General features: G+C 44.9%; 1 protein-coding gene across 1 annotated transcript in view; it reads right to left on the bottom strand.

Annotated features, from left to right (window-relative positions):
* Positions 1–881: 881 nt before the first annotated feature.
* EXT1 (exostosin glycosyltransferase 1) overlaps positions 882–19,786 on the bottom strand; it is a 180,721-nt gene continuing 161,816 nt past the window's right edge. The window contains exons 5-11 of the mRNA XM_065629769.1: positions 14,828–14,960; positions 13,389–13,507; positions 12,573–12,668; positions 9,743–9,832; positions 5,876–6,036; positions 4,713–4,884; positions 882–1,337 (exon numbers count right to left, since the gene is read on the bottom strand). Coding sequence (XP_065485841.1) covers positions 1,152–1,337; positions 4,713–4,884; positions 5,876–6,036; positions 9,743–9,832; positions 12,573–12,668; positions 13,389–13,507; positions 14,828–14,960 — 957 coding nt within the window. The 3' untranslated portion in view covers positions 882–1,151. The remainder of the gene's footprint in view (positions 1,338–4,712; positions 4,885–5,875; positions 6,037–9,742; positions 9,833–12,572; positions 12,669–13,388; positions 13,508–14,827; positions 14,961–19,786) is intronic.

A 19,786-nucleotide genomic window follows, 5' to 3' on the forward strand; every position in this document is an offset into this window, starting at 1 on the left:
ACTACAGAGAAATGAACAACTGGAATATTTCAATTTAAAAATACTCCCATTTGAAATGATAAAACCATTTTGGAGCATGAGCAATGCTGGTATTTCAGGGGCAGGTTTTTAGTCCGAGTGAGCCTGCCCCAAGCACGCCTGGGAGCACCCGCTGCCGCCAATACCCAGGGTCTGATCACGCACTTTACTTCAGGTGTCAGACCTCCAGGAGGGAATTTCTCCACCTATTTGCACTTAAAAAAAAAAAAAAAAAAAAAAAAAGAAAAGAAAAACCCATGCTTTGATTTCATATAAACCAATTTGTTACAGGCCAAATTCGTGCACTGAGAGCACTAACGTGCTTTCTTTTTTTCACCCACATCCCTTTTGCCCTCAAACCAAAGCTATTTCTAGAAATTTAGCTGCCGAGGCCCCAGGCAGCGGAGGCTGAGGCCACATGTGGCCGCTGTGCTGATGGCCCCTGCGGTGCCCAGGGCCCCTGGGATGTGTCTCTCCTGCCAGGTCCCCCGTGTGCCCCTCGGCAGGGACGTTCATCTCCCCCGCGAGGCCAGGCCGATCGCCTTTAAAAATGGGGTTCCCGGGCAGCAGGATCTGTGCTTCCCTCTGGCATGCTGGGGGTTCTCCAGTTTTCTGTCCGTTCGAAGGAGTTTTGCCATAGTGGCTGCTACCGGCTTGGGGAAAACCAAGAAAAAAAAAAATCTAAAAGTCAGCAGTAAACGAGAAAGGTTAATCCTTGGGCTCTGTCCTGATTGTGCTCAGTTTGTTTCTCCCCTTGAGATTCAAGTGTTTAACTTTCCAGGGGAAAATGAATGAAAATTGCAATGACAATCAAATGCATGAAAGAAAGAAATGGCAGCTTTGAAATATTCACAACCAACACAATTTTGATTAAAGAAAGAACTCTGTTTTTAATAGGTTTTTTTTTTTTTGATCATTAAAAAAGTTTAAACCTGCATAGCAATCATTTCAAAAATAATTATTTAATGTTCCATAATGAAACTGTACACGACCTAGTCTGGGGTGGCAGCAGCCCGCCGGGGCCCGGCGCAGTCCGGCGCCATGCCGGGCGCTTGCTGCCGGCGGCACAGTCTGGCCCCCGGCACGGCGGCCACGCGGGGCGGGGGGCGGCTCGGCCCCCTCGGCAGCGCTCCTCAGAGTCGTTCAATGTCCCGGTACTTCTTCCTCAGGATGGAGACCTGGTCTTTAAAGAGGACAGGGTCGAGCCTCATCTGAGAGTGGATCAGCGGCATATAGCCAAACCAGCTGGCGAAAGTGTTCATGCAGCTCTGCCGCTGGGCGAAGTGGTCGGGGTCGGCCCAGCGCGAGGCCCGGGACGTCTGTGGAGAGGAGAGCAGAAATCAGGCGTCGGCCATGACCCAACGGAATGGCTGGCCGCCCTGTCAGAGCAGCGCCAAGGGCAGTGCCGTGGGGTGACCTGAGCTCCACCACGGCACCTGCACGCTGGCCTCCCACAGCCTGCCAGCACACAGAATCACAGAATCACAGAACGTTAGGGATTGGAAGGGACCTCAGAAGATCATCTAGTCCAATCCCCCTGCCGGAGCAGGAACACCCAGATGAGGTTACACAGGAAGGCGTCCAGGCGGGTTTTGAATTTCTCCAGAGAAGGAGACTCCACAACCTCCCTGGGCAGCCTGTTCCAGTGTCTGTCACCCTCACTGAGAAGAAGTTTCTTCTCAAATTTAAGTGGAACCTCTTGTGTTCCAGCTTGAACCCATTACCCCTTGTCTTACTGTTGGTTGTCACCGAGAAGGGCCTGGCTCCATCCTCGTGACACCCACCCTTTATATATTTATAACCATTAATGAGGTCACTCCTCAGTCTCCTCTTCTCCAAGCTAAAGAGCCCCAGCTCCCTCAGCCTTTCCTCATAAGGGAGATGCTCCACTCCCTTAATCATCTTTGTGGCCCTGCGCTGGACTCTCTCCAGCAGTTCCCTGTCCTTCTTGAACTGAGGGGCCCAGAACTGGACACAATATTCCAGATGAGGTCTCACCAGGGCAGAGTAGAGGGGAAGGAGAACCTCTCTCGACCTACTAACCACCCCCCTTCTAATACACCCCAGGATGCCATTGGCCTTCTTGGCCACAAGGGCACAGTGCTGGCTCATGGTCATCCTGCTGTCCACCAGGACCCCCAGGTCCCTTTCCCCTACACTGCTCTCTAATAGGTCATTCCCCAACCTGTACTGGAACCTGGGGTTGTTCCTGGCCAGATGTAAGACTCTACATTTTCCCTTATTCTATTTCATTAAATTTTTCCCCACCCAACTCTCCAGCCTGTCCAGATCTCGCTGGATGGCAGCACAGCCCTCTGGCGTGTCAGCCGCTCCTCCCAGCTTGGTGTCATCAGCAAACTTGCTGATAGTACACTCAATTCCCTCATCCAAGTCGTTGATGAATATATTGAATAATACTGGTCCCAGTACTGACCCTTGAGGGACTCCACTAGATACAGGCCTCCAACCAGACTCCGCCTCACCCCGTCCCTCACCCTTCTTATTTTAAACCCTCAAGCTATTCCAGAGGTAGAACAAGTCCTTAAAAACCACCAGGAGAGACACGAAGGCCACCGCTTTCCTCTGAGGTGCCTGTGCTCCAGCCAGCTGCTGCCCATGGCCTTCAGCCGCAGGAGGAAAACACACTGCCATTATTATGGTTTCTGCGGTCAAAAACACGCTTTTGCAGTCCAGATCTGCAGAAATCGATACACGAGTAATTTCAAGCAGCTTGTAACTGAGCTCAGTAGAAGTCCTTACGTGCTTGGCATTACTCATGTGTGTTGACGTCCTGCAGGGACAAGCAGGGTGCTCCCAGGAATCCCACTGGCCGAGGCCAGTGTATAAGACAGTAACATCTTACGGACAGAGAAAATGAACTGAAGTTCCAAGCTACATCACATTAAACCCTGACCTGAGAAAAAGACCACAGGTTGTGTACAGGCAAAATACTGTGGCCTGATTTCCCAAAGCTCAGGCAAGCTGTGATCCCTCTGAAAGTCCATTGAAACTCAGCACGTCTAGAAAAATAAGGTCCTAACAGCTCTGAAGCAGTTATTATTCTCTATCTGTACCTAAAGTACATGTATAAACATAATAAAACTATTATTTAAGATAAACTATGAATGCTGAGAACCTAAGTTTTAGGTTGTGCCGCTTCTCTTCCATCTCTCTATAGCACTGATGTTTCCACTTTACTTTAAAAACAAATACAAATTCATAAGCTCAAATTAAAATGCAAATAAACTGATAGAGTCAGGGACTTGCCAAATGAATGGGGTATCAGACTTGATCTTTATCCAAGGCCCGTCCAGTTGAGCTGAAGTGGTAAGTTATAATGTGCATTGATTACAGACTCTTGATTATACCGAGCCACTAAAGGGCAAGCAAAAGCTTGTTGCTGGAGGATTATAGCAGACATTCTGGCCATTAACAGTGAATTTCCATACGACTATTAATCTCTGTCACAACATTGAGGTTATGTTAATTTTTTATTTGTCTTTCAAGGAATTATGAACATGGCCCATTACATTTCCCAAAGCTGCAGGAACAACTTGTCTTTAGGAGAGAGTTATAGTTCACGGCTGACTCAAGTCACCCGCGCTGTAACAAGAAAAATGCATGTTCAGGCTTTGCCAAATAGCCAAAGCACGGCCCCGTGGAGAGGTGAAGCTCAAACAAGAAGCAATAGGTACTTTCTGGATGGCACCTTCTTTTTCACAGGTGGTCTCCTGCGTACCCAGATGAGTCAGAATTGCTGAATTACTACCTATACTTCAGATGGCAGTGGCATACCGGTAAGGGAGTCCACAACCTGGCACAGACACTTCCCAGTCAATGATCCAAGTCACGCTAACAGAAGAAAATGTGAGGGGAAAATAGAGGGTCCTGTCTTTCTCCAGCCCTCCAATAATCATGGGACTATTTGTAGTGCAGATCACAGACACTGTGGCAGCAGAGATGGGAGCTTCTTTAGGACTTGCAGGATTTGCTGTTCCTCCCATCACTCATTCACAGGGGGCAGGAGGACAAGTGCCCCTAGGTTACCAGGTACCCCTGTTACTGGAAGGTATATCCATTTCTGCAATGACAGAGTGCTTATCCAGTAGCTGAAAGAGGCTCTAAAGCAAGCATTTCATGGCTGCTAGTGAGTGATGGTGTCACCATGGAACAAAATGTTCCTCATGGGAAAAAATGCTTGAATACCATAAATTACCTTTGTTGTGACAGCCTGATGTCAGTGCTTGACTCACACTATATACTTTAAAGCAGCACAGAGATGGCCTGGTACATTACATTCATTAATAATAATTAAGAATATAAAACCTTTCTAGAATTTACTTCTGCTTCTACCATTCCATGGCCAGGTCTTATGTCTAGAATATTTAATTGGAAAACTGGAGTTTAACTGAAATCCGGTCACCACAATCAGTTCCATGAGTTTGGGATCACCATGAATAACATCGTGTGAGAAAACTATGAAGAGATGCTGTCAAGGTACAGTAGATGTTTGCCATTTCTCCTTTTGGATTTTCCTTCATTATAATAAGGATACCTAAAGTCTGTTTACAGTTCTGCTAAACTAAAACTGCAAAAAATAGACAGAATTGTATCACTCTGAAAGTCTAACTTGGAAGCCAAACCTTTACATTATCAATCCATCCCAACTGCTAAAACATGCTCTGGATACATACCTGTCCCATCATGGTCTCCTTATACTGTTTTTTCTGTGTTACTTTGATTGGAGGCAATTTTGTCACGGCTGACACCAAAAAATTCATTAGAATGTCCTCACAATTGGCCAGTTGGTCCACCATATTCTTTAGGCTGGCAGGCAGGTAATGAGTGTACAGGTAGTGATAATATCTGGAACCCAAAAGCAGTGTCATTAATACAAGTCACTGGGCCTTCAGGGACTACAAACTCCAAGGAATTTCTATCTCAGTTGAGACCCAAGTTTTGTACCCAACTCTGGATATACCACGTCCTTTCTTCGGTCTCATCCTCCAACAAGAATGGAGAACAGATCCGTATCTCATCAAGAGAGTAAATAGTGCTAATGGGGAAATAGAACATACGCCTTTTTTTGTAACTGGGTTGAAAGAAACAGTACAGACCTAAGTATCAAGATAATGGAGGAACAGGAAAGAGAGCACGACATTGCTATAATGTGACAGACAATAGTGATGAATTCATCCTCCATCTCTTCTTTCAAAACTGTTCAGCTGGACTCTATTAACTGGCATGCTGCTGTCATTATTGTTGAAATTATTCTCCTCTGGGCCTGTATCATCCCCTATGGCCTGTCTTCTCCTTTGTGGAGATGTGGATTAGGCACTCCAGAATTTGGTGCCTTTCTCCTAAAATCCAGAGAGACCTTTGTTCTGCTGGAGTCCTAACAACAGGGTTTTTCTCCAACATGCTGCAATATCCTGATCTGTGAAGTGTCCACTGTGCTACATCTCTAGAGTATCCCCAAGACTTTGCAGACTGCAGCTGTCAGCCAACACATACCCGGAGCTGGTCTGCAAGTAACCTCCTTTCTGCTGCGCTACAGGCCATTCAGCCGAGCAGCTTAATGAATTCGGGAACTCTTTGAAGTGTGTAATTCCTGATGTTAAAAAGAGCAGTCTGAGTGCCTCAAAATACAAGTGACTTCAAAGAGACCCAACAAGCGCCATAATGATTACCAGATCCCCAGAGCTAAACCAAGAACTTAAATTATTGCCCCATAAAAAGCAGAGCTATCTATTATCTTTCCACTTTTTCCCCTCCCCGGAAGAATGTTCTTCACCCCTCTCCCCCTGATTATTCGGTTTCATACAGAAGGAGGACAGCAGATGCTTTGGGTGCTTACTTGTGGTAAATAGCAGCTCCTGTCAATACCATGGAATAGTCATTAGTCCATTTGGAGGTGTACCCCCACCTCTCCTTAGTGTTGTCCCAGAAGTGACTGCGAGCAGGATACCCTACAATCCTCTCTGGAAAACTCTGCCAAACTGTAAAGGCAAAATCCACCTGCGGACAAAGGCACAGGCCAAATGAATACTGAAATTGTTTCAACAAATGTCAACAAAACAAAATATTACCTTGCCACTAAGTCATAATTCGAAATCTTGGAACTGTTGCAAAACATTAATTCTATGTATTCATCAGTAAATTAAACCGACTGCTTGACATTTTGCCCTATAATTATGCACATTTTAATGGTTCCTGTTAAAGGGAGTCTAGAGCATCACAGCATTACATTAACATTTTCAAGCATGCCCTTTACATATCAAACCTTTTCAAGTTACAGAAAGAATGGGTGTAGGAGCATGTATTTATACTTGGATGCAATATAGAGCGGTAATAACTATGTGGTAAACTGAACCTTTTGCACATCTCTGTGCATCTCACCATTTCAGTACTGTCAACACAAAGCTTGGAAAATCAGGAGTCAAACACCTTAAATTATAAGGGTGGCTCAGTGAGATTAAAACAGGCAATCAATGAGGAGTCCTTTTCTATTCTCCATCCATTTTGAGCCTTTGGGGTACATGCAGGTCATACTTTTAAGACTGCCTATATGACCAAGAGGGTTAAACATATAGTTTAATAAAGAGGAAGATAAGATTCTCATGTAGTCAAAGCTTTTGGAGCCTATACTTTAAGAAAATGCTTGATACTGTGTGAGCCACAAGATGTCAAATGCTGCCAATAGTGGTTTTTTTAATTTGATTGTCTTGCTGTAACTTTTTAAATAACTCAAATTTCTGAGAATTGAAAAGGTGACATGACATTGTTACCCCAGGATCTCACCAAACAAACCTGGTAACGCCAGGAAAGGGATGATTGGGGTAGTTTGCAGAAGGCTCATCAGCACTAGATGTGAAAGGAGTTTGGTAAAAATACATATGGAAATATTACTATCACTATAAAGCTGGTTGGCCATCGTTCCATTTCAGCTTAGTTTTGGAGCTCAAACTAGACCAAAATTTTGAAGAGTTAAAGACAATTCTAACTGTCCCTTTCAAACCCAAGAAAACAAGGGATTCTGCACTGCACACCACGTTCCCTCCAGTACCAGAGGTACCTAAAACTTTGCTCAGGAATGCTTGAAAAACCTTCCAAGAACGCAGCCAAAGTCAAGGGTGTAGAGGTTAGATAAAGAATAGCTGCTGCTCTGAGAACAGTCACATTTTGTGTGATTACTGTCAGACTTCTCTCATTTACAAGTGTTTTTATGAAACAGAAGAGTCACACATGTACTCAAGACAAAGTTAGGGACTGGTTATTTTCTTTCAAGTTGTTTCAAGGAATCTGAGGCCAACTAGAAAGACAATGTGCGCAAACCAGTTACCGTTGTGATAGTTCTGATCTCATCCAAATCAATACCACATGAAAGAACTAAAGGGTTTTTTTTTCCCTGTAAAGGCCTTTCCCATAAAACATGACATCTGTTTTCTTTAGAGAAGTCTGAGAATCTCAAACTTAAATAAATAATAAAGCAGCTGCACTCAGTGCCCTCACTTGTGCTTTCAAGTATCCATCCTTGGTACCAGGGAGACGTGCTAAAGCAACCACCCTAAGAGAAAACTCGCTTTATCAAAAACACCCCAGTCCCCGTCCTGTGTAATTTCCAGCAATATGACTACTCAGCTGATCAGCAGGAAAAGCTGACCAGGCTGCCAGTCTCTTAAATTCTAATATCACTCCTGACCCGTGCTGATTTCTAATTACTTCCCACACAAACACCCCTCTGCGACACACCCCCTCACAAAAAAATTATCCACCATTCTGTTGCGAATGGAAAACCTTTAGTCCGCTGGAGTCAGACAGAGCGGAGGATGTGCCTGGTGACTGCGCCTCCCAACAGGAACGTGATCATGTTTGACCATATTCCTAAATTGCTCTCTCTGAGCCCTGAAGCTGTGCCACGACAACCACACACGTTTCAAGGGAAGTGTCGCACCAGGGGTTTCATGCCAGTGTTTCAATGTGCTACTTCTTTGTGTAAGCCGTATGACGGGGGACACGAAGCAACAGAAAGGCCCCGGTTCTTTACAGAGAACCACCAAGGAGAGCTGCTGGCCCTGGCAGGACATGCTGAAGCTGAAGGGCGGGTGGCAGCTAGAGCTGGCAGCTGGTTCTCCGTGCAGCACAGAGGCCATGGGGCTCGTACAGCCAATACCCGCCGTGCAAACATGCCATATCGGCTGCAGGCTGCTCGCAGGAGGAAAGAAGCCACAAAGAAATGTGTATGTTGTCTCAAAAACCAACAAATATTTGTGTTTCAGAATGTTCAGGGTAAAACATGGCCAAGCTGAATGAGAAACAATATTTATTTCATATGTGTTCCAGAAGCCTGAATGACTCCAAAGTTTGGATGATGACTAAATACCACGCAAAACAAACCAAAGCCCCAAATCCTCACGGGATCCACAGGCTGGATTGCTGCAAATTCCACCTCAGTACAATGAAGTCCCTGAGAGGTCTCACCATGGCCCTCAGGGCAACTGGGACAGGACCCTTCACCTTGAGCAACAACCTGCTTAGGAACTCCAGCCCTTGAAGAAGAGCCTTTTATTGGTTTTGGTTTGTTTGTTGGTTGGTTTGGGTTTTTTTTGGCTGTGCAGGGCTTTGCACACAAGGGCTTTGGCAGCAGCCATATTCTTCCTCATCCTGCAGAAACTACCACAGTATAATCTTAGTATCAAACAGGTTCAATGCCAACTACTTCTTCCATCTGTGCAGCAGAAAAGGGCTACCGTGGCTCCTTCTGGAGCAGCCTAACCACAGCACAGCAAATCCGCAGTGAGGAGAAGAGCGGTTGCAACGTTATCCATCTGGAACAAATTCAGTGACATCTCAGGGTATATAGCAGTGATGGGTGACTAATGTCAGGCATTTCTTCACTGACAAATAAGCAGTGATAGCATCACTGAAAGGTCCACACCACTGACAAAAAAGCATTTTTATAAAGGTGAGGTGGGGAGAAGGGAATGGCCGTGAACATGGGGAAAAAAAAAGGGGAAACAAAAGAAAATAGAGTTTTTCAAGCTATTCCCTGGCCATCATTAATAATGTATTTCCCAAATATTGCACTCTATATAAACTGTCATCAGTTTCCCCTGTGGTTCTCAGGAAGAGGTTCCAGAAATCAATACTCATCCCAGTTGTAAAAATTGGTTTTCTACAGTATTTTTCTTTTCTTAGCGCTATCTTGCTCTTGGCACAAACACTCGTAACACCTAAACTAGCAAAGATCTCCAATTTTATCGGGCGACACAATAGTGAGAGCATTTCTCAGTGAAATCCTGCATTAAGGGGGCAACGCTGTCTTTTGGAGCGACAGCAGTCCCCGGCTGCTGACACCCTTCCTTCCCCACCTACACCCCATGGATAATGCGGGGAAAAAAGCTACCCCAATCAGAAAAATGAGAACAGAGTATTAAAGCCGACTGCTCTCGGCTGCCTACACCCGCCTGCAGCTATGTTACTAAAATAATAAAGAATGGAAGAACCATATGCTAATGATGAGCCAATTAACCAGGGCGAAAAGCAACTCTGACGACAAGCGGTGGCAGGGTAGCTGAAACAAGTGCAACGTGCTAAATCTGAAGAGTGTAGCAGGAAATCTTCTAACATTTGCTCACCGACAAAGCCGAGAGAAGAGCGTGCCTGCTGCGCTCAGGCTGAGCCGAGGAGCCCCGCAGGCTCCCAGGGCAACAGAGACCCTTACCTCAGTGGTGGAGAGCACGGTGTCCTCATCCAGGCTTAGCACTGCATCTGTCACGATGTTGTCGTAGGGTAGGAAGCGACTGCTCATAACCTGTGGGTACCCAAGGCAGGGAGGAGGGAGAAAAAAATCCCTTGAATGACTCATTTCCAAGAGAAATACTCTATTTCATACCTCACTCTTACTTCCTCTTGTCTGAGGCATATCATGTATCTCAGTCTGATGGAAAGAACCCTTCAGCTCAAGGGTGAGAGACTCTCATTTCTGCCACCACAGCAGTAAGCCTTCACCTTCTACCTGAGGAGTGATTTCTGAACAGACCTCCCTCTTCGGAGCAGGCTGCTTTCCTTTTGTGACAAACTGCAGCAGCCCATGGTGAGAATTAGATGTATCTACAGCTTCTTTAGGAAGGACATTTTCCCTGGTAGCCAGGACTGCCCCTCTGCCCTCCTACAGGGTGTGAGGAACAAAGATAATGAACACTGAGCAGGACTTTGGAGCAGTCATAAGGTTACACTGCTGGGAAGCCAAGCAGTCCAGGCTGCGTGTGAAGGACGTTATGCTACCAGGATGGTTCCCCTGCAAGGTGGTACCGCTCCATTTCTGTGCATTGCTGCTGTATCCACAGGGAGCTGCTGCCAAATGATGCCACAGGCTCCATCACAAAAGGAGAACATGCTAAAGAACATGAGTACCCATTGAGCTTCACCTGCATCAAGAATTATATTAGTATTGTAGCATTTTAAAAAGTCGCATTCTTAAGTGACTTAAGTATATATATATATATATGTACATAAAGTCTATATGCAGAATAAGATTTTAAAAACTATGGCAGGACAGTCTTCAAGGCAATAGGAAAATAGACAGGAAAGTGGGATCAAAAAGGTAAGGGCAAGAAATGAGAAACCAAGTGGTTTCTTTAGCAGACTAATTAGCATCTTTTGAGAACTGATGAATAGTAACAAGGACACGACACTACTTGTTTCCCCCATTTGCTAGGAAAAATATCCTGGCTAGTTAATAGACTTCTCTTCCAAATCAGGCCCGGTAAGAGGAAATCACTATATGGAAACAGGAACATGGAGAAGTTTTATACATCCCTCATAATGGACATGGTCAGTCCTGTGTCCCCCGCGACCTGTTTGGAAGCAAGTCTCTAAATCTATGCCTCGATTCACAGAAAGCTCTGTCTCTATAACCACGAGGTTCACGGTGTCTGGAGAGCATCCCCCCATCCCTACAATGGCCTTGGTCCGGGAAGGCTGTGAGGAAGAGGTGATCTGGCAGGGGCTGATGGTTTTGCTTTGCTTATGCAAAGGCAAAGCAGAGCAAGCAGCCGGCAGGAGAGCAGCATTGTCACCCCAGCTCTTTTACAGACTGTGTAAAATTGTCAAATAGTAAACCATTCGGGACTATCCATGTATTATGTTTTTGTAGTTAAAGCTCCCTTTTGTAAAACAGGTGTGATAATATATCTTGATTTCATGGGGAAGAGGGAAGGTTAGGTAAAGGCAGACCTCTGTGACACCTGCACAGAGTCACTGTGCCTGCCAGCACGCTTCGGTTAAGTCTGAAGATGAAAAGCAGTTCCTTTGTGCAACCTTTGAATTGCACTGCTCTGGCTCTGCAAGCTTTGTCCAAACAAATAGCTTTTCCGCGCAATAAGCCATTTGGCATATGTTGGGATATTAGAAGGAAGAGACTGTCCACTATAAACACACCTTTGTGTACTCAGGAGAGTCATTTGTAATCTAAGCAGTGCCTGGGCCAATTTCTACAAATGCTGTAGAACTGGTCAGAGATTTTCTCCTCTATCTCACCTCTGCAAGTTTTCCAAAAGAAAGAAAACAACCCCACAACGTTCAAAAGACTCAGAAATCAGTACAGCCTTTCTTGGCCCCGCAGCGACTCTCCTGATACTGTTTACACGGCTAGCTGAGGCCAGAGCCATTAGCTGCCAACCTTGCAGGGCTCTCGCTTTCTTCTTCTTAAGGTGACTGGGGGAAAAGAACAAAAACAGGACTATAAATTTGAAATAGGGTTGTACAGCCAAAGCAACTAACACTTCCCTTTGCAAAGGCAAAGCTCAAGAGCCAGCTGACAGAGATTGCGGAGGGGGCCAGTCTCAGTGTATCTGAGAGTCCAGAAGCAAGAAGTCTTGGTCTCTCAGGCCTGCATTTAGAAATGAATTGGCCACTTCACCGTGGATTTTAAGAAAAGCCTCTTTTCTCATCTGAGTGGTGTCTGTTTCGACTTTGTGGAAGTGTAAACAAACAAGTGTGTTGCACAGCAAGACATGACACGGTGGTTTTGTTCCCACACAAGTGTCCCTTGTCCCTTCGGTGGTTGGATCCCATCGCTGGCAGCAGTATCCTACAAGGCCATGAGAGAAGGTACTTTTCAAAGGTGCTTTAACACCATTCATTCCCATATCTCCTCTGCTTTTGAGTCCACAGCTGACCCCCAGGTCTTGCATCTGACTGCTCAGACTCAACTAATCCAGCTGCATCAAGACTGTTGGGCACCTGCAGAGAAAGAAATCTCCAAAGATGGGGTCAGCACTACCTGCTCGCAGGGCCACATTTCAAAACTGGGTCTCACCTGTGAATCTCAGATTCACAGCATTAACTGCCATGCTGATGATTTCTGAGAGCATGGGACCTCATGCATGAAATGCGAATCTGTGACCAAGCTGGTACAAAGGGCCAAGGAGTAGAAAAGACCTGTCACACTGTTGGGAACTACAAAGCTTTCACCAAAGCAGCTGGAAAAAAAAAATTCCGGTCCCACTGGAAAACACATACAACATTTTACGATGTTTCTCTCCACCTACCTTGCTCTCTCCTTCAATGACTATGACAGGCACAGAAGTGGCAGGCCAGCGGTGTTTGGCTGGGAGGGGTTTATCACAATTCCATAAAACAATAATCTGAAAGAGAATATTGGATGATGATCAGAGACCTTTTGAAGCAATGCAGTCCAAACCCTAAGGACTTAGATCTCCAGACAGAAATGTTACATCTAAGTTAGGAATTTCAAAATCAACAACGATACAGATCTGTATAAAAATAACACTTCTTACAGTAATTTTACCCAGCCTGACTATTTACAATATATATCCTCTCAAGCAAATAGAGGCTGGACAGGAACTCAGGAAGTCTCCATCTAGGCCAGGTCATACGGATGTCACTGATTTACTTTGGCTCTCATTAAAGGCTAAACCACTTGTGACAATCCACTGCAAGAGGGTGCTCCTACAGAACTCCCCAGGGTTTCCTTCAGAGAAGCCAAAATCCTGGCACTGCTGAGACTAAGAGCCACAGCAGGAGGAAGGAAGATCACACAGGTACAGGCATTCTTTTGCAGTTTGCAGCACACACAACCCTGATCTTTAAAGTGCAGTCATTGTTCTACCTGCCTCATAAAACAAAGGGGTTTAATTACTGTCTCTGTTCCATTCCAACTATACTCAGAAGTTTCAGTTCCCATACATGCAGGTCACAGACAGTAGAAATCTCAGAAAAAAGAAACATCAGAATTGAAAAAGGGGGTTGAAACAGGACTGAGAAGATCTGAAGTCAGTAGGGTCTTCACTTCTGGGACAGTAGTTTTGTCTCCAATGTGTCTGACATCAAACAGCACTGCTTACCTGTGCACAGTACTGGGACTTGGCTACAGCAACCAGGAGTTTCAGCACAGGCTGAGACTGGGAAACCAGGGGAGTTACTGCGTGGATAACGGCAGTGAACGTGGGAAGAGGCTTCAGACCTGAAGTGAAGAGATATGTGTTCAGGAAAGACAAAATTGCCCTGGTTAGTACAGATTAAAGGACTCTGGAGATGGAAAAAATGATCTGCACTTAATGAAAACCTTGCCATGTTTTTTTTGGTCACCTGCTTTTGTCTCAGATACCAGATGCTTCACAGGAGATCACGCTTCCCTTTAACTCCCACACTCTCCGAAATTCCCGACTTCAACACTATTACTGCCTTTTCTTACTCGCTATCGCCGCAGATGTCCTGCAATCTCTTTTTTTCATCCAGTTTGTCTCACAAATAATATTGACATCTAGTTTGTTCAACCAAATGTCTCTCTTGACCCTGGCTCTGTTTTGCTACCTGGCTCTGGATGCTTGATGTTTTCTACAGATTATCTCTACGACTTCCAGAGGCTTGCTCAGTTTCCTCAGTTCCATTACAGCCTTCATCAGATTTTTGCTCTTTCTGGGTCGGTCCCCATCCACATGCGTCTGCAATTACCTCCTGAGCTGATAATTCTGCATGCATCCTTGCCTTCCATTCTGATATTTCTGCCTCGCTATGATTTCCTTTTCTGCCTGAAATAACAGATCCTACTGACATCTACCCTTCATTACTGCTTTCAATCTAATCTAAATTCATCTGTGTGGGGTCATAGTTGTTTTTCATCAAAATTCCCCCAGAAACCTTCTTCTCCCTCTTTAACATGGTAACTGTGAATTTTTAGCAGGTGAGCAGTACAGATCCACATAAGTGGGATGGCACAGGCTGAGCCAAAAGTAGCAGCAGCCTGGTAAGCAGGATCATTTCAGCCTGCAGGCACATTCCCCCACAGAACCTGTCGTTCAGGAAGGAGCCACGAAGCTAAGTCCTATTCATTCCTTCTAGTGGGATCCATATGAAGACACATAGTATGCAGAATAAATCCATACCAAGTATGCACTCCAATAACAAGTGTCATAGGTAAATTACCGCTTTTCCAATTTGCCAGGAACAAATAAACAAAGAAAGCAAAAAGCTATTCCTCTTATGTCCCCTAGGGCCATGAATAGGTCAGCAACTCAGGCATTAATTACTGGCAACTGAAAAGTATGAAGGGACATAGATTTTTTTAAAACAATCTTTGCAAGCAAGAGGCACATGTTGCATGTTGATGAGCCAGAGACATTCTAGTCTACAGTGGGCAAGGCAGACTGAGACAGGATAAATGAAAGGCACCATTAACTAGAAATGAATGGGAAGTCACTTGGCATATGCTACTCAAGGACCAAATTCCAAATTTCCACTAGAAATTCCAAATACCACTAGATTACAGCAAGGATTCACTCACCGAGATTAGCATAGTAGTAAGGAAAATCTCCCAGATATGAGGAATACTGTGGCAGTACAAATAACCCTCCGGGATGTTTGTTCCATATTAAGCTGTTACGTGATATGTGCTTAAATATTCTGTCCTGAATAATCTGGAAAACAAGAGAGGCAATGATTTTTAAATAGACTGTAATAGTCAGTGGCAGAAGCTTCAGGGACTCCAGCTGACTGGAATCATCACCCATTTTGCAAAAAGCTGAGGCACACGAATTACTAAACATTCCTGCTTAATCTCTCTTAAAATGACACCGAACCTGCACACTTTGACATCACTTCAGTAGCTCAGGTTTTGTGCAATAGGTTTCAGAGCACCTCGTTAGTCTCTCTGGACATGGGGACCCTGCAATTTGTTGCATTTTGCATTCCAAGTCAAATATTTTGTCTATTAGAGTATCTTAGCAGTTGTAAGCCTGATTAGTTCATTGTCAGTTTTACTATCCAGAACTCGCAGAAGATAATTATTTGAGGATGGCATTACAAAGCTAGGTATTATTTTGAGATAATGAGAGCATTCAAAACCACAAAGACTTTCAGCAAATCAGGCTGCACTAATTATTCATTTTTGCTTAATTATAAAGGGATATTAGCATTCAGATACATTACTGATTCCATGTCTCAGTTCCTTTTTGGATGAAACAGAAAAAGATCTTCTGGCAACTACTGTCTGTCTTTGTAGAAGGCCACAAACATAGATTCCTGGATTTTTAAGGTCAGAACAGATTGCTAGATCACCTACTTTATCATCTAGAATACCACAAGCCACAAAAAAAATATATACGAGGTTGTACAATTAATATGTATTTATAAAACTAATTACAGTTATGTCACATGAGATGCCTGTATGCAAGGACCATAGTGGTTCTTATACCGATGAGACCTTTTTCCAATTTGCTGCAAAGGCATAGCAAGATTCTGTGGTGGGACGCTGTAACTGGCCAAATTCGGCCTCCAAATAAGATGCAGCTTTCCAAATTGGGGGACACTGCAAGGAGCCAGGGGGTGGTGGATAAAGAATGTTCTCCTAAGTGGACTAAGCAGGATTGCCTTGCCTTCTTCTGCAGCTCATCTGCCATTTCCTAAGGAGATTTCACCCAACTGGCAGTTGATGCATCACATGGGGCTCAAGTGCCAAGAACATGTTGGTTCTCCCAACCTAACATCTCTGGCCTCATTCTCGATGGCTCTGAAGCTGGACTGTATCTGATTCCTCATCACTCATTCTAGCCTTAAAATCCATGGAACTAAAGAAGCTATATACCGACAGTACAGGAAAAACAAAAGCAAGCAAAAAGACCCAATACAAGCTGAACAAAAGCAGCTGCTGGAGAATAAACAAGCTAAAATCTCTGTAAGCAGCTGAGTTCAGGGACATTTGGCCAACATGGAACATGAATTAAGTGTTGCCACAAGCAGTGGATTTCCTGGTATTTTTGATTGCCATGACAAAAAAAACCATTAAAACACCAGTTACATTGTACTAGACAACCCACTGCTGGTGGCAATACACATGCTGCTAAACTGGGGCAAATGTTAGGTGTTTGCATGCTTGTCTGAATTTTGCCTACAGCTAATTACCGTAGCTAATATGCAGTAATTCACTCACATGAGTAAGTTAATTTAACTCTTTTTTGATCTAGGAATAACAGACTTAGGACTGGATTTCCACCACTGACAAGAGTGCATCTGAATATTTCTGTTTGGAAAGTTAGGTGTATCAGCTGTCAGATCTCCTGCATGGCAGTGGGGACAGGAAAAAAAAAAAGAGATGACTGCTGTTTCTCCATCTGCAAGCTATGCCACTAAACAAAGACAGAAGCTAGAAAGTACATATTTTCCAGTGTTTACCACAAAATCTAAATATTACAGCTCCTTCCTCCTGCTTTCTCAGAACTGGGGCATAATCAGATAAGAAGTCTGCGAATTTACACGGTCAGGAGGTTTTCACAGACGGTGGAGTTTTCCACTGCGCTGGCAGCCAAGGCGGCTGGAGGGAACGCGCCGGAGCCAGCGCAGCTCTGGTGGGAGAGGGACCCCGGTGGGAGCAGCACCCGCAGCCCTGGCGCACATCGGGCACGCCGATCCCCCCAGCGCGGTCCCGCACCAGGCTGGGGAGCTGGCCACGGCCATTTATCGCAGTTAACGAACCGAAGATTAATTTATCACACTCCTGGTCTACGCAAGAAACCTAGCTGTCTTTCATGATAGAAGGGAGAAAAGACAACTTGGCAGAAAGAGAAGTGTAAAAAAAGATAACACGGAGGCTCGATCAATTAAAATGCAGAGTGCATAGTGCTGCACATATTGCAGAGACAGACAGCAGCTACGCGGCCTCTCCAATGATGAGGCATGACAGGAAGTTTAATAAGCGAAGGAAGGGGTTAGGATCTCCGGTGAGGTCTCCCTTTTCTTTTTGGAATTCATCAACAGTCCAATATTTTTGTCTCCCTCATCCTCATGCTTCAAGAAGTTCACATATTGCCTTAATCATTGCTCCTTCTCAACGTGCCCCGGCCAAGCATCAAACCTTCCTTGTCTCTACTTTGTGCTGTCCCTTTCCCCTCCTCTTCCCGAGCGGAAGACTGAGCACGCTGCGCAGAAATTTTGGAATGTTTTGGGTTTGTTTTCAGAGAAGTTCAAGCTGGAGAAGTGCAGATACACTGAAGCACGTGTCCGGATGGTGTTTGCAGCTGCGCTGCCAGCGCTCCCACTCACCAGCCTGCAGCCGACACTCACGAACATCGTTTCCTAACCCACACCACGTTCCTCTGTGCCTGCAATATGGGCTTGCTGGCCAAACGATTCAAACCTCTCATTTTGGGCTATGAGCTGTTTGGCTTAGGCCACTAAATGCCATGAGAAGATCAAGGACCTTAAAATGTGACTTAATGTTTTCAGAGGTGTCCAGAATAAAGGGCAGAGCAGAGCTGTGATGTCCTTGCAGGCACCTGAGTTGGTGAAGACTTTTTCTGTGCTGAAATCCTCACACACGGACATGTACCGGCACTGCAGTTACCCGGCAAGTGATTATTCTGATGATGTCTAGCATCATCAGAGCACACTGACACAACAGTGTTATAACAGAAGACGGATAACATCCACCAGAAAAAAAAAAAAAAAATCCTGCTAGGAATTTACTTCCAGGCATCAGGTTTTAAGAAGAGAATATACTGCTCACAGATTTCAGATGGCAAAGATCACTCTCAACCCTTTTATTCCTTTTCTAAGGAAAGTTAACTCAGGACTTTACTTAGGCAAGTTGAAATGTGAAATGAGAATCTTTTCACAAGAACAGAATCCCTCTTAGCTGTCTCAAAAATTTCCGAGAATCCTGAATTAAAAAATAAACAAGAAAACCCTCAAACCAAAACCAGTCTCGCAAACAAATGAAAAAACCCAGAATGTACCTTCAACACCAGGCATACATTACTTGTTTACATTAAATTAAACCTTCCAGGAAGATTTTTGTTTTCACTTTAGTTTTCCCTCTCTGAGCGGAAACTCCAGCTTGCTGGTTGCCCAGATGCTTCAGCTTTATTAGGGGCTTTGCTGTCCCCCAGGCACCTGCGGCCACATGGGCCAGCGTGTCCCAGGGCAGCGCTAATGACACGTCTGCGAGCGCTGGAGCTTGATGCAATGGGCACCAAGGCCATGGGGCTACAGGTTATGTCCCCTTGAGACCGGGCCCAGCACAGGCAGGAGAGGGGCAGCCAGGAGAGCTGTGTGCCCCCCTCATTTTAGCAATCCCTAATGATAACAAGGTGTGTGGAGGGAAGGGGCAGATGATACATGAGTCACCCTGATTGTCCTTAAGGGTACTTCTGTAAAGGTAAATTAGACTGCGAGCACAGGCACGCGGTCTTCCAGCTTTGTTAGTCCGATCCTGGCGTGGGCTGTGCTAATTATCACCATCTCATCAGTGCTTATGGGGAGTTTGAGGATGCAGAGCAGTCTCCAACAGGCAGCACTGATGAGACCTGCTCATCCAGGGGAGCAGAGCGGTGCAGGATAGCTATGCCAGGGGCTCCGAAAATGTTCCCTGCCTGGTTTTCTCCACTGGCACAGAAGAACCAAAGGGACTGTCTCGCAGCAGCTGGAGGAACATGCGCCACAGGCAACCTGTACTGCAGGCAGCAGCACTCATTTGCTGTTTGCTGGAGAAAGCAGGCACAGCGGGAAATGTGGAACTTTACAACAGCGCACAAAGATGGATGCAATTGCAGAAGCATTAGCATAAGACGAATGCATTTGCACCTACAAAGTGAGCCACTTCCAGTGGTAAAAGTGTGTCAAAAATTTATGTGCGAAATTGCAAAACAATTAGACGAGAAACCTGCTTTTGAAATTGTAGCCTGGGCGCCACTTCTAAAGAGCCTTTCATCTCTCCTCTGTCTCTGAATTCAGAAAGGATTCTCTCCACCTTTGAGATCATCTGTCTCCCTGTTTAATAGCACTCTAATTATGATTATTTATTAATATTTTATAAGGATGATCAGGCCTGTCCCTTATCCTGTGTGAGAAGATAAAACACAGTGATTTACAAGTCCACCTTTTTCCTTCAGCCAGACCAATAGCTCCATCACAAAGTATCCAAATGCTAAGGAATGGTCAAGGAAGTAATATTGTTTTCCAAAATGAATTCCAGGAAGGTTTCTTAAAGAAACACATTCACTGCCAATGACAAGGATAGTGCATCATAAGCCATAAAGCCTTGTGAAGGCAAGATCACACATGACAACTTTTCTATGTGTTGGGTAGCTCCCATACTTCACTGTGTCAGTTTTCTAATGTAGATTCCAATAATGAAGAAAGTATTTCCTTAGGGGAGAAAACTTATTGAGATGCTGAGCTTTTTTCCCAGTGACCAATTGCATGTCATGAAAACCAAGGTCGGACACCAGCTGAGGACAGAAGCAGCTGT

This window comes from Caloenas nicobarica, chromosome 2 (assembly GCF_036013445.1).
Source record: "Caloenas nicobarica isolate bCalNic1 chromosome 2, bCalNic1.hap1, whole genome shotgun sequence".
Lineage (NCBI taxonomy): Eukaryota > Metazoa > Chordata > Aves > Columbiformes > Columbidae > Caloenas > Caloenas nicobarica.